This window comes from Lynx canadensis, chromosome B1, assembly GCF_007474595.2.
Source record: "Lynx canadensis isolate LIC74 chromosome B1, mLynCan4.pri.v2, whole genome shotgun sequence".
Taxonomy (NCBI): Eukaryota; Metazoa; Chordata; class Mammalia; order Carnivora; family Felidae; genus Lynx; species Lynx canadensis.
The window spans coordinates 185,371,275-185,383,284 of record NC_044306.2 but is presented as its reverse complement, the minus strand read 5'-3'; the positions used below and the strand labels follow the sequence as shown (position 1 = coordinate 185,383,284).

General features: G+C 49.2%; 1 protein-coding gene across 6 annotated transcripts in view; it reads right to left on the bottom strand.

Moving 5' to 3' along the window:
* Window positions 1-12,010, bottom strand: part of SEL1L3 (SEL1L family member 3) — a 105,020-nt gene that overhangs the window by 82,587 nt on the left and 10,423 nt on the right. For all 6 annotated transcript variants that reach the window (XM_030314093.1, XM_030314092.2, XM_030314094.1 and 3 more), the window contains exon 2: window positions 7,680-8,250. In XM_030314093.1, the coding sequence (XP_030169953.1) occupies window positions 7,680-8,250 (571 nt within the window). The remainder of the gene's footprint in view (window positions 1-7,679; window positions 8,251-12,010) is intronic.

Here is a 12,010-nt window from a genome sequence, read left to right as displayed (position 1 = left end):
ACTCCTTCACTGGGAGACAAGGAAAGTGTTAGTGTCTCGTTGAAGGTTTTACGGCTAATAAGAGATGCAGGCGTGACTCAAAGCAGGTCTCCCGCTACAAACCCAACGGGCTTCTTTTGAAACCACATCGTATCTCAAAGGCCTTATCAAAGAGAACTCACGCTGAGGTTCAGCTGGCTTGCCCCTGGGCGGCCTCGCTGGTGGTTAAAAGACTGAAATATGCCCATATTGGTTAGAGGATGGCTGCTACGTTGACCCTCCAGGGCCCCACCACTACCACACATCCAGGCTCTCCTTCAGGGTACAGCTAGGCTCGGCAAAAGCCTGCATCACCATCCTTCTTCAGCACTACGGCTAGCGCCTGCGGAGACTGACCAGGGCGCCACCCTCCCCCCCGCCCCCCACCCCGTCTAACCTGAGTGGGGTGGCCGGGGTTGGCCATACAGCCCACTCTCCAGTTCAACAGGGTGATCAGAGCCCTGACATGGACATCTGCTCTGGAGAGGGTCCCATTTCCACGTAACAAAACCCTCCTGAGGACAGGCTTCAAGCACCACCACAGTGACACAGGGGAGACCTCGGGCCGTTTGTGGAGAAGTTAGAGATAATCTTGAGGCAAAAAATAACCAGCTAAAAGTCTGTAAGTGGAAACGGGAGGAAAAGAAGTTAAGATTTTCCAACCTGGAGAAGGAAAGCGAGAGTACGGGTAATTCAATCGCGCTTTCCGAACACGGGACGTTAAAAGGCAGGACTGTTTGGGTGTTTCATTTTCTTTAAAAGCAAAGCCTGAGAACTAAAATTCCATTTTCTAGCAAGTATGATTTAGGTCAGAACTTCCCCCCAAAGGATACAAGGCAGTGAAGTGGGCGAGTAAGGAAGTCAGTAGAATATTCAATAGTAGGAGTGTTAAGAATAAAATAAATTCCACTCCCAGGAATTTATCCTCCAAATATGCTTGTAGGTGTGTACAAAGATACATGGACAGGGATATTCCGTGAACCGTTGTTGTTGATAGTAAAATCGTAAAATACGTGACCAATATGCGTGACCATCAGCAGGGGACAGGCTGAGTAAATTATGAGCCGTCAGGCAACAGGATTTGCTAAGCAGCTATTGAAAAGAATGAGGCCATGTAACATGCAGTAACATAGAAAAATCTCTGCTGTATTGTTAATGAGTGTAGGACAGAGTTTACAGTATCTTCCCATGTGTGCACGAAGACAAGGGCCGTCAACTTAATGCTTATGTGAGCAGAGAACATTTCTGGAAAGAGACACAGAAACCAGTATTAGTGAGTTTGCCTCCAGGAAAAGAACTTGAACACAGAGTGGGCGGGAACTCGCTCTTGCTCCAATCCCTTTTACACTCTATGAATTTTTTACCAGGTACATGTATTCCTTTTTAGGCTAAAACACCAGAGAACAAAGTCTGAGCATTTCCACGCAGGCAGGGAGAAAGGGACAGCCACATTCGGAGGCCTCCCCGCCCTGGGCCTCTGCGGCTATTCAATCTGCTTCAAAGAGACAAAGTCCAGTGGGTGAGGAAAACAGGATGATTCACATCAGTAAAAATTCAACTTAAAAAAAGAGTATTCCTTCTAATTTAGAACCTGGGTTAGGGCTGTATTAGCATATTTCAGAGAGGCGGCATAGCAAAGTCGAAGGAATCAGGAAGCTTGGACTCCCGTTAAACAAACTGAGCCTTGGTTTTCTCCTCTGAAAAGAAAGGATGAGAATAAGACTCCTTCCCATGGGACTATTATGAGGATTAAATGAGACAATGTGCACACAAAAAGTATTCTGAAAATCATAAAGGGCAAGGCAGATACCAGGCACTAATTAGTGTTATTACTGAGAAATTCAGACTACCGTGATTAACTGGGGGGAGGGGTGGGGGGAAAGAACTAAGTCTCTCTTTTTTTAATAAAAGTGCCAAACACATGGTTCTCATAGTTATAAACATTATCATCATGTCATTGACTTCTAACTGGTATTTTCACAGAGACAGGTAAAGCCTGGCTCCAATATCTGACTTAGTCCTTCCATTACTTTGTTGTAATGGAATTTTGTTGTAAGAAATCACACTTCTAATCCACCGGATCTGAAGATGAGACCGGATGTTTAGCAAAAGGAAAAGAGAACGGAAAAGAAGGAAACTGCCACGTCCCCCAGTTTCTGTCCTAAAAGGGAAGAACAGAAAAATGTTCATATAGACAGACAGTAGGGCAGAATGCTTAATACACGTTCGCATGGCATTTAAGAACCTTCCACCTGGGGCCCCAACCTGCTATTCTAGTGTAATTTCCTGAACTGCCCAACTCATACCTGAGCCTCCTCTACCTGGGTGAACAAACACAGAGCAAGGAGCTGCTACTCCACATCGCCACCCTGTGGCAGACACTGGTCATCCGTCCACATGGCGCTCATTCTCAGACTCAGGCCCAGACTCAGCCTCAGAATCCTTCTCAACACGGAGTCTAGGTGGCCACCCCCACCCACTCAGAGGTGGCGGGCAGGACGAAACCTCACACATCAAGAGATGCAGACTCGTCGCCATTCTGCCACCCGGCTGCGTTTTCTCCTCTGTGTGTTGTCATTCGTGCTTTCCCTTCTGCCTGGATGCTGTCCCCCCTACTCGTTTTCTGACTATGAAAACTCTAGTCACCCTTCAAGTCTCTGTTCAAGTGTCGCCTCCTCTGTGAAGAAGCCGAGCAAAGTTCTGCACACACAGAGACTGCTCAATGGCTTTTTTCAATGAATGAATGACTTAAAGTCAAGAAATGGTCTCATGACCTCTCTCCGTAGTGGAGACTAATAGTTATGTGTGGGGTTTGGGAACCAGACGACCTGGGTTCCAATCTCTGCTCCATCATCAAGAGCGGTGCGACCTGAGACAGGTCACACTAACCCTCTGAGTCAGTTTCCTCCTCTGCAAACCTGACAGGAGGGTGCTGGGCAGATTAAATGAGATACATAAAGCACTTAGCACAATGCCTAACACACAGCGAGTACTCAGTAACAGAAAGCGGCTGTTACTATGGGGTGGCTGTTTTCCCCTCCCACGTGAGCACCTAAAGACAGAGGGGACCATGTCTGCATCTTTGAGCCACCTGACTTAGTAAAGAAATGGATACATAGCAGGTGCTCAATCACTCTTTGCTTAGTTGACCTGAACATGATACACCTCGTGTAGGGAAAGAAGTACCAACACGAGGTTAGGGAAGGCCAGAGGGGGGAGAATTTAATTTCTGATGTTGGGGGTGACAAAAAGAAAAGAGAAGAAAAATAATCTTCAGGGCAGGGGCGGGGGGGGGGGGGGGGGGGAAAATTTGACCTGGCTACCGGAAATAATGGGTATGGTGTGGCAGTGGGGAGGAGGTATTGGGGGGCAGTGGGGAAGGCTATCCCCCCCCCCGTAAAAGACACCGATGTAGTCAAAGCAGGAGGTGAGGAATCGCAGACTCAAACCACTAGGGCAGAGCAAAGGTGAGCTCATGTGTGGTTGTCGAGGAGAATCACTGACCAAGAGTCTGCATCCTTAACCAGCACCGCCCTGATGGGCTCTATCCGATCAGCTGTGGTGTGTGTGCGCAAGCCTAGGGACGGCACACAGCCGCCCACGACCCCTGCATGCTCCCTAATGTGACAACACAGCTGTGTGAGGATGTCACAGTGTGACGGTCACACACAGCCCTACGAGAAAAAGGTCCTTGCCCCGTGGCTAAGAGCATTCATCACTCAATTCACAAAGAGTCACCGCATGCCTGGCCTGTGCTAGGGGCTGCGGCGGGCACCGCATAAAACAAGCCAGGACCTTGGCGTTACGGAGCTTGCCTACCAGACAGAGACATTCAACAGGCAAAAAAGCAATGACGCATATTTAATTACAATGTCTGGTGACGATAAGGCGGAGAAGGAAAATAAAGATAGATGACGATGGTGGGGGGGGGGGGAGAGGGAGGGGTGGGGCTGCCATCATAGATAAAGTGGTCAGGGGAGTCTTCTCTCCTGAGACGACATTAGCACGGAGGCCTGACGCAAGGGAGCAAGCCATGTAGGGCAAGGGAGCAGGGACATAAGTGTCCCAAAGGGACAATGAACTCAGGAAGCTCAAGGAGGAACAAGCAGGTCCGTGGGGCTGGAGCAGGTGGACAGGTTGGGGGGGGGGAGCATGGCAGGAGAGGCAGTGGGAAGGGGACAGGAACAGGAAGAGGACAGGGACACCTTGCACGGGCCATGGTAAGGGTCTTGGGCAGCTCCTCCTCACTGTAATGGGAGGGACCGCCTGCGGGGGGGTGGGGGGCGGTGGGACCCCCTTGCACCGGTTGCCATGTGAGGAATGAGGGCAAAGCCAGGCTGTGACACAGGCCAGTAGGACAGCAATACGCACGGCGAGCAGTGATTGAATATGCAACGTAGTCTGAAGACGGGGGCCACGGGACCAGCGGCCCTCTCACCTCTCGCGGCAGGACAGGCATGAAGAGAAGTCCAGGTGGGCCTAGAGTTGCTGCCCGTGCCGCGGGTTTTTCTCGACGGTCATGCATGAGTCAGACACAGGTTTAACGGGTGAGGGACGACTGCTACCGCCTGGTCCCCTCCCCCCAGGAAGCGGACAAGAGTAAGTGGAGCCTCAGGTGTGGCGTGCCTGGCCACCTATGGCCCACATGCCCAGAATGCAGCCGGAGCAGGTGCACCAGGAGGGCACGTGGCCAAGCCTTGGCACACACGTGTCCTGAAAGGCTGCTGACTTTTGATCTGGGCTAGATTTTCTCAGCAAGGCAGGACAAAACTCTACCCACGTGTCCACCAACAATCGGACCACCGGCCGGGCTTGCCACGGCCCTGGCAAAGGAGATAAGCTTCCGGGGAGCGGTAGGGGGGGTGCGGGGGGGGGGGCGGGTGCATACAACCCTCACCTCGGGAGCCAAACCTAAGCTTTAGGTGGAGAGGCACTCAGCCACACTCACGGAACAGCCGTGCATGGGGACCTTGGCTTGCTCTCTCTTTGTAAAGGAAAAAGCAAATGAAAGCGAGTCAGGGGGCACTTCAGTTCAGACACGGAGCCCTCGTAGGACACCAGGCACTCGACACAGAAAACGTCCCCCCACACGCCACACCAGGGCTGGCTGCAGACTGCAAGGGGACCAGACATGAAAGGCACCCCCGCGGCTCCCTAATGCCATCTTGTTGTTCTGACTTGACTCTTGTTCATCAAGAGCCGAATAGAGAAGCCCCTGCTAAGAACAAGCCAGAGGCCTGGCCCCCTTCCATCGCACAGCCGCATCAAGAACAAAGGTCGTGGACACTTTCCGTAGGGCGGCCGCAGACACTCTTTTGATTCGTCTTTTAAAGAGAGGGAGAGGAAATGTTCCCCTTTCTGGTGAAGGAATCACAGCCACGCACACAGACCTGGTCTGAGAGTGCACAGAGCCCCCTCCCCCCATTTGTGGTGACTTTAATTATTAGAAAAGGTTTTCCCCTGCGTTACGCTCTTATTAGATTTGCTCTCACCCCAAAAGTAATGCTCGGAATAAGGTGGGGAGAAAAATCCCACTGCGCTGTTCCAAAGCTCCGTGAACACAGGAAGGAACAACAAAAGAAAAGAAAAGGCAGTTCACCTGTTAAGGGTATGTTCGGGCGCCCTAAGACCTCAGCCAGTCCATAAATGACTTCATTTAAAAACTTCCAGCTTGCAATTTAGTCATTGTTCAATGAGAAATATGTGATTTGCCAAACATGAAATGGAATCATTACGCCCTGACAAAATCGGAGGCAAATCAAAACCGGCTGTACGCGCCTCGTGCTTCCTTCTCCTTAATAAATTAGGTCTCCCCGTGGAGGGCATTCCAGAAAGATGCTAGCATGGGGTTCTGCCTGGAAGAAGGATGCACACTGATCATCGAAATGCAGGCAGCTCGACTAGTTAATTACCCGCCCCGCCCTACCCCCCACTCACACACACACAGAAAAGGAATCTGCCTTCTTCTTCTGCATATCTGTATTTAAAAGCACCACACAAACAGGGAATAAGCCAGACACAGAACGAGGCCATTCAGACAAAACGCAGGATAAGATCGCATAGAACTAGACACACGCAGAAGCGCACGTAAAAACGGGTGGATTCTGAACAAGGTCTGCAGTCTAGTTCAACAGGATTAGATCCACATCAGTTTCGTGGCTTTGATACTGCACTACAGTTGGGGGAGACGTCACCATTAGGGGGAAGCGGGATACATGGGACTCTACCATTTTGCAACTTCTTGCAAATCGAAAATCATTTCGAAAGAAAGAGATTATTTTTAATGGCAAATGTGTTCGTTCTATGGCAAGTGGCCTTCGACCAACTATAATATATGGTAGTACCGGCCCTGGAAGCTGTCATTATATGCAGGGCTGTTTGGGGGTGGCCCCAGGAGACATTCGTGGCCATCATCTTCTCAGTGTTCTTAAGTCATCTAGGAGTGATGACGCCTAGATGTGATTTGCCATCCAGGCGCCTCCCGAGGAAGGGTCTGCTATCACAGGCCCATGGGTTTGCTTCGCCCACCAAGCCTGCCGGGGGGTTGAGCCGCAGTTACTCTAGATCAGAGTCCTACCAGCTCTGCCCCTGCTCTAGAGGCCCCCTAAGCTTTAAGATACATCGGAGTCACCGGAGTGTGTTTAAAATGCTGATTTCAGGGCCCCACACCCTACAGATCCTGACGGAGTAGGATATGGATGGGGCCTGGAAATCTGCATTTACCAGAGCCCTGGGTGACTCCGCTGCAGCTGGTCCTAGGGCCACATTTCAGGAAATACGGCCGGGTTCCAGGTGAGTGCTGGGAGCATGCCCAGGTTGACTCCCCATCGCAGGATGGGCAGAAGGGCCAGCAGGCTCTCAGCATCCACATAGCAAGGTGTGCCTCTTACCAATGGAGAGAACTTCTAAGAGTGCACAGCCAGAGATCTCCAACCCCAGTGCTTAACGGAGGGCACGGGAACCTCCTGCACTGGTCCTTCGGTGGCTATAACCATGGGACATTTAGGATAAGATGTAGAGTTTGGACCCTATCATCGTGGTGGCTAATTTTATCAAGTGCTGGTTACGTGTTAAGCACATTACATCTCATTTAATTTCCACAGCACTGCTCTGAGGGAATTGCTACTTATTATCCCCATTTTACAGATAAGAAAACTGAGGCTCCCAGAATGCCAAGGTTCACAGGCAGAAAGTGGCAGAGCAAGGAGTTGAACCCAGGTACGCTGGGCTGAAAACTCCCACGTGATTTCCTGCCTGACACAAGGGCCGCTCTGGTTCTCATCTCCTCCCGGAAAAAAACACTCCACCTAAAAATAACTGATAGTCAAAGGGTTCATGAGGGGAGAGAGGGAGGAAGACTTCCCCAGTGGCTGTTTCAGTGGCAGTAACGCTCCTTTCCCAGTTCAGACCCAAGCCTCTGAAGGTCCCTCCACGACCTCTGTGACCCTCCAGTGCAATCTCTTCTCTCCTACTCTTCCCCTCTCTTCACTTTTTTACTTCCTCCCTCTTTCTCCCTAAAGTCCTAAACTACAGGCTCGGTGTGCCCGCCATTTTCCTCACCTCCCCCCACTGCTGGTATAAGAACCTTCTCCACCATCCTCTCGTGATACAGGCTATCTGAAGCAATACGCATGAGGTTCCTTGCAAGGCAAATGACCTACCACTTTCAAGAGGACACTGGGGAATCTTGTTTGCCCGAAGGTTCCAAATATAATCCATGTTCCACTCCAGGCACACTTGATGGTCTTTGAAAGGGCGTTCGAAAGGCGGGACCGTCTTCAGCAGAGTATAATTCTTAGCTACGGCATGTAGCAGATTGTCCTCCCATTTAACATTCAAGTCTCCACCACTGTATCTGTGAGTAATCCAGGCGCGTAGTATCACCGCAGATACCGAAATGGAGTGTCTGATGAAATAATCATCTCTGTAAACCATGATGCTCGGAAATCTCACGTGCACTATTTGTGTCCTGCTGGTGTGAAGATGCTTTTCATTTTTCCACCTCTTTTTGTACACAGGGATGCTACTTCTGAACTCGGACGAGACAACGGCTTCCAGATTGACAACACACGGCTGAGAGCATAAATACTCAACCGAGACTTCAGAAACATTGCGGACGTTCCCTTCAACGACGGTGAAATAAATAAAGTCTTTGTAAGCCATGCTCTGTTCCGCTTTGGGTGTTACCGACGTCGTCAGGGACGTCTGCCTGCCCAGAGACGGCATGACATTCTGAAAAGGAAAAAAAAGAGGAAGAAGAAGAAAGAAATACAGGGAGTTAAAAAATCATCATATTAACAGATATGTGAATCATTTTCCTGGGATACAAAAATACCCGTCTACATAAAGCAGAGAACGTGGGACACGAAAGATGGCAAAACCACTACTGAACAATTAGAGAAAAACGCACACACACACACACACACACACACACACGAATGAAGATTAGGCCACATTCAACTCTCTCCCCAGACTCAGTAGCATCTGCTGATCAAAATGGGGCTTTCAAAGCTCCGTGGCAATCATTCCAGAGTTGGTTTCCAAATGGAGGAGCTAGTTCGCGACAAATCCAGGAGCTGCGAACCTGCCTTGGTGTGAAAAAAAGGGACGAGCCAGCTTCAGACATTTCCAAACTATTGTCCTGACTTCAAATGGTGATCAGACACAGCCAAATCAAAGGGCGGGAGAAGAGTTCAAAGTGCACCCGAGAGGGAGCATGATGGGGATGCCAACCTGGCCTCTTTTTCTCCCGTGAAGTTCTGAGCCAGGACAAGCACGCATGACGGAAGGACCAGCAGGAGGTTCCGGCTGCTCCAAATCACACACAGCCAGCCTTGGACCACAGACTGTGTCGTCTGATTCTTTCACCACGGATGGTGCTCCAAGTGCCAAGAAGGATTTTAGCCGTGTGTGTATCTACCTAGTTCTTTAAACGACGAAGACCTCTTAAAACGGACCTTCCTTCCAGAAGAAATCTTGGAAGTTGGTCATGAGATCAAGGCGATGTTTCGAGCATAAGGCGCTGATGTATGGGTGCTAAGAGCTCTTCCAAATATAACTTTTGTGATTCAGGCATCCAAAACACAATAGCAAAAAGGTTACTTTGGACCGCCTCACACCCATTCGTATGGCCGTTATCCAAAAACAAACACAAAACAAAACTAACAAGCACTGGAGAGGACGTTCGGAAACTGGAATCCTTGTACATGGCTGGCGGGAAGGTAAAATGCCGCAGCCACTGAGGAAGACACTGTAGCAGCTCCTCAAAAAAACAAAACCTAGAATTACCACGTGACCCAGCAATCCCGCTTCTGGCTACACACCTCCAACAGCTGAAAACAGGGACTCGAGGGGCGCCTGGGTGGCTCAGCCGGTTGAGCGTCCGACTTCAGCCCAGGTCACGATCTCACACTCCGTGGGTTCGAGCCCCGCACCAGGCTCTGTGCTGACAGCTCAGAGCCTGGAGCCCGCTTCAGATTCTGTGCCTCCCCCTCTCTCTGCCCCTCCCCTGCTCATGCTGGGTCTCTCTCGGTCTCAAAAATAAATAAAAACATTAACAAATTTAAAAAAAAAAAAAAAGGAAAAGAAAACAGCAGCATTATTCACAACAGCCAAGAGGTAGAATTGACCTCGATGAATAAATGGATAAACAAAATGTGATCTACCCACCCAACGGAATATGATCCCGCTTGAAAAAGGAAGTCTGACGCATGCCACAATATGGATGAACGTTGAGGACATTATGCGGAGTGAAATAAGCCAGTCACAAGGAATAAATACCGCGTGATTCTGCTTAGAGGAGATACCTGCAGCGGTCAGATTCGCAGAGACGGAAAGGAGGGTGGTGGTTGCCAGGGGTTGCGGGGAGAAGATCACGGGGAGTGAGTGTCTAAAGGGCACAGAGTTACAGTTTTACAAGACGAAAAGAGTCCCAGAGATGGATTTGGTGATGGTTGCACAATAGTGTGAATGTACTTAATGTTCCTGAACTATACACTTGAAAGTGGTTACGATGGTCAATTTTGTGCTGTGAGTATTTTTACAAGTTTAAAGAGGAAGGTCACTGTGGTCTTTTCCAAAGAAGGAAGAAATAAGGACTCTTTTTTCAATTCTGGCTGAAGGGTGTAGGAGACGCAGAGGGGGCTAAGACATAAATGTGGGTATCAGGAAATCGTGTTTATAAATAGTGACACAAGGCAGAACGTGTCAGTGCTCTAGTCGGACTATAAGCAAGTCCTAAAGGAATACAATCCCAGGGGAGGGTCATTCTTCCTGGGGGTTCTAGAACAGCCTTTACGGAAACAATGGTATTTCAGTTGGGCTTTGAGGGATGAAGAGAAGTTCTTTAGGAAGAAAGGCAAAGGGAAAAACTCTGCAAGTGGTGTGAACAGCATCAGCAGGGGCAAGAAGGCAGGGAAACACCGACGTACGTGGGGACCAGATACAGGGCAGATTGCTTTGACCAGAGAACAGGAGGGGAACGACACAAAAGGACATGGGGATGTGAGGTTGAAAAACAAAAGGCAGGTTTCTGGCTCTCAAGGAAGGACACCGAATCCCAGTCCAAGGAATGTGGAGTCTCATTCTACTAACGGTGAAGAATCAACGAAAATTTCTGTAAAAGGGAACTGCGTTTCTATTTTAAAAGCACTGACAGTCAATTAGAAACAAAGCTAACAATCAAGAAAAATGAGCGAAATGACATAGTTCATCAATTAGTGAATTCCCACGGATAGTAAAGGAAAGGCACATGGAAATGACACGGAAGACACCAGTTTGAACTTACTAGGTTCACACAGATCAAAAAAGTCCGATAACACACTGTACCGGCCAGATGGACCTCTTATGTATTGCTGCTAAGAGTGATCTCTGTGGATGGTGGTCAGGCAACAGCCATCGAAAGTATAAAAAACCCTCCAGTCCAACAATTCCCCCCTAGGATTTTATCCTACACATACTCTCAAATTTGTGCAAAATGATGTACGTACATGTTTTCACTGCAGCACTGTTTGTAATAGCAAAAGATGGAAAACTAAATGTCCATCAAGAGACTGCTGGTTCGGGTGCGTGGGTGGCTCAGTCGGTTAAACTTCTGACTTTGGCTCAGGTCATGATCTCACGGTCTGTGGGTTCAAGCCCCATGTCAGGCTCTGTGCTGACAGCTTAGAGCCTGGAGCCTGCTTCGGATTCTGTGTGTGTGTGTGTGTGTGTGTGTGTGTGTGTGTGTGTGTCTGCCCCTCCCCTGCTCTCTCTCTCTCTCTCTCAAGTAAATAAACATTAAAACATTTTAAAAATAAATAAATAAAGGAAAATATATACATATTTTCTTTAATACACATAGCACGGGTTGCTCACATGGAGAAGGATAAAGTGACCAGAAGACAGGGTAAGAGAGGGACATTGGCTGTATATTCTTATTTATTATCTTTGAATTCTGTATTACATGAATATCACAAAACAAAACAGAGTAGGGCGGGGGGCGGGGAGCAACTGTCCTAAAGATGAAAATAAAAAACATAGTTTCTCCAAGTGGCAGAGTGAGAACAGGAGAATGGCCATTCCTTTTGATTAGTCATGGGAAAAGCGTGGGAAGAAATATGTAAAGAGGTGGGTACAGTCCAAACTGTCTGCCCCCGCAGTAAGGGGTTTAATTGTTTTATGTCCTCATTTATACTTCCAAATTACACGGGGGAGGGGGGAACAAACATAAAAATAATCTTAGAATTAGAAGTGGCGACTGTTAGAGTGGATGAGCCCTCGGCGAGGAATCAGCCCACCCCATTTTCCCAACGAGGAAATGGGTCGCTGAGAGGCGATGCTCTCCGACATCACCCGGGCCGGTGGCTCAGCAGAGGCAAGCCCAGAAGCCTCCCCCCCCGCCGCCACCCCGTTTTCACTCTCTCTCTCCCCCCGTTCTTCACCCCACAGCGCACAACAGCAAGACTGAAGGGTTGCCGGGCTGAATTCGGCTTCCTTGTGAATGAGAGATACC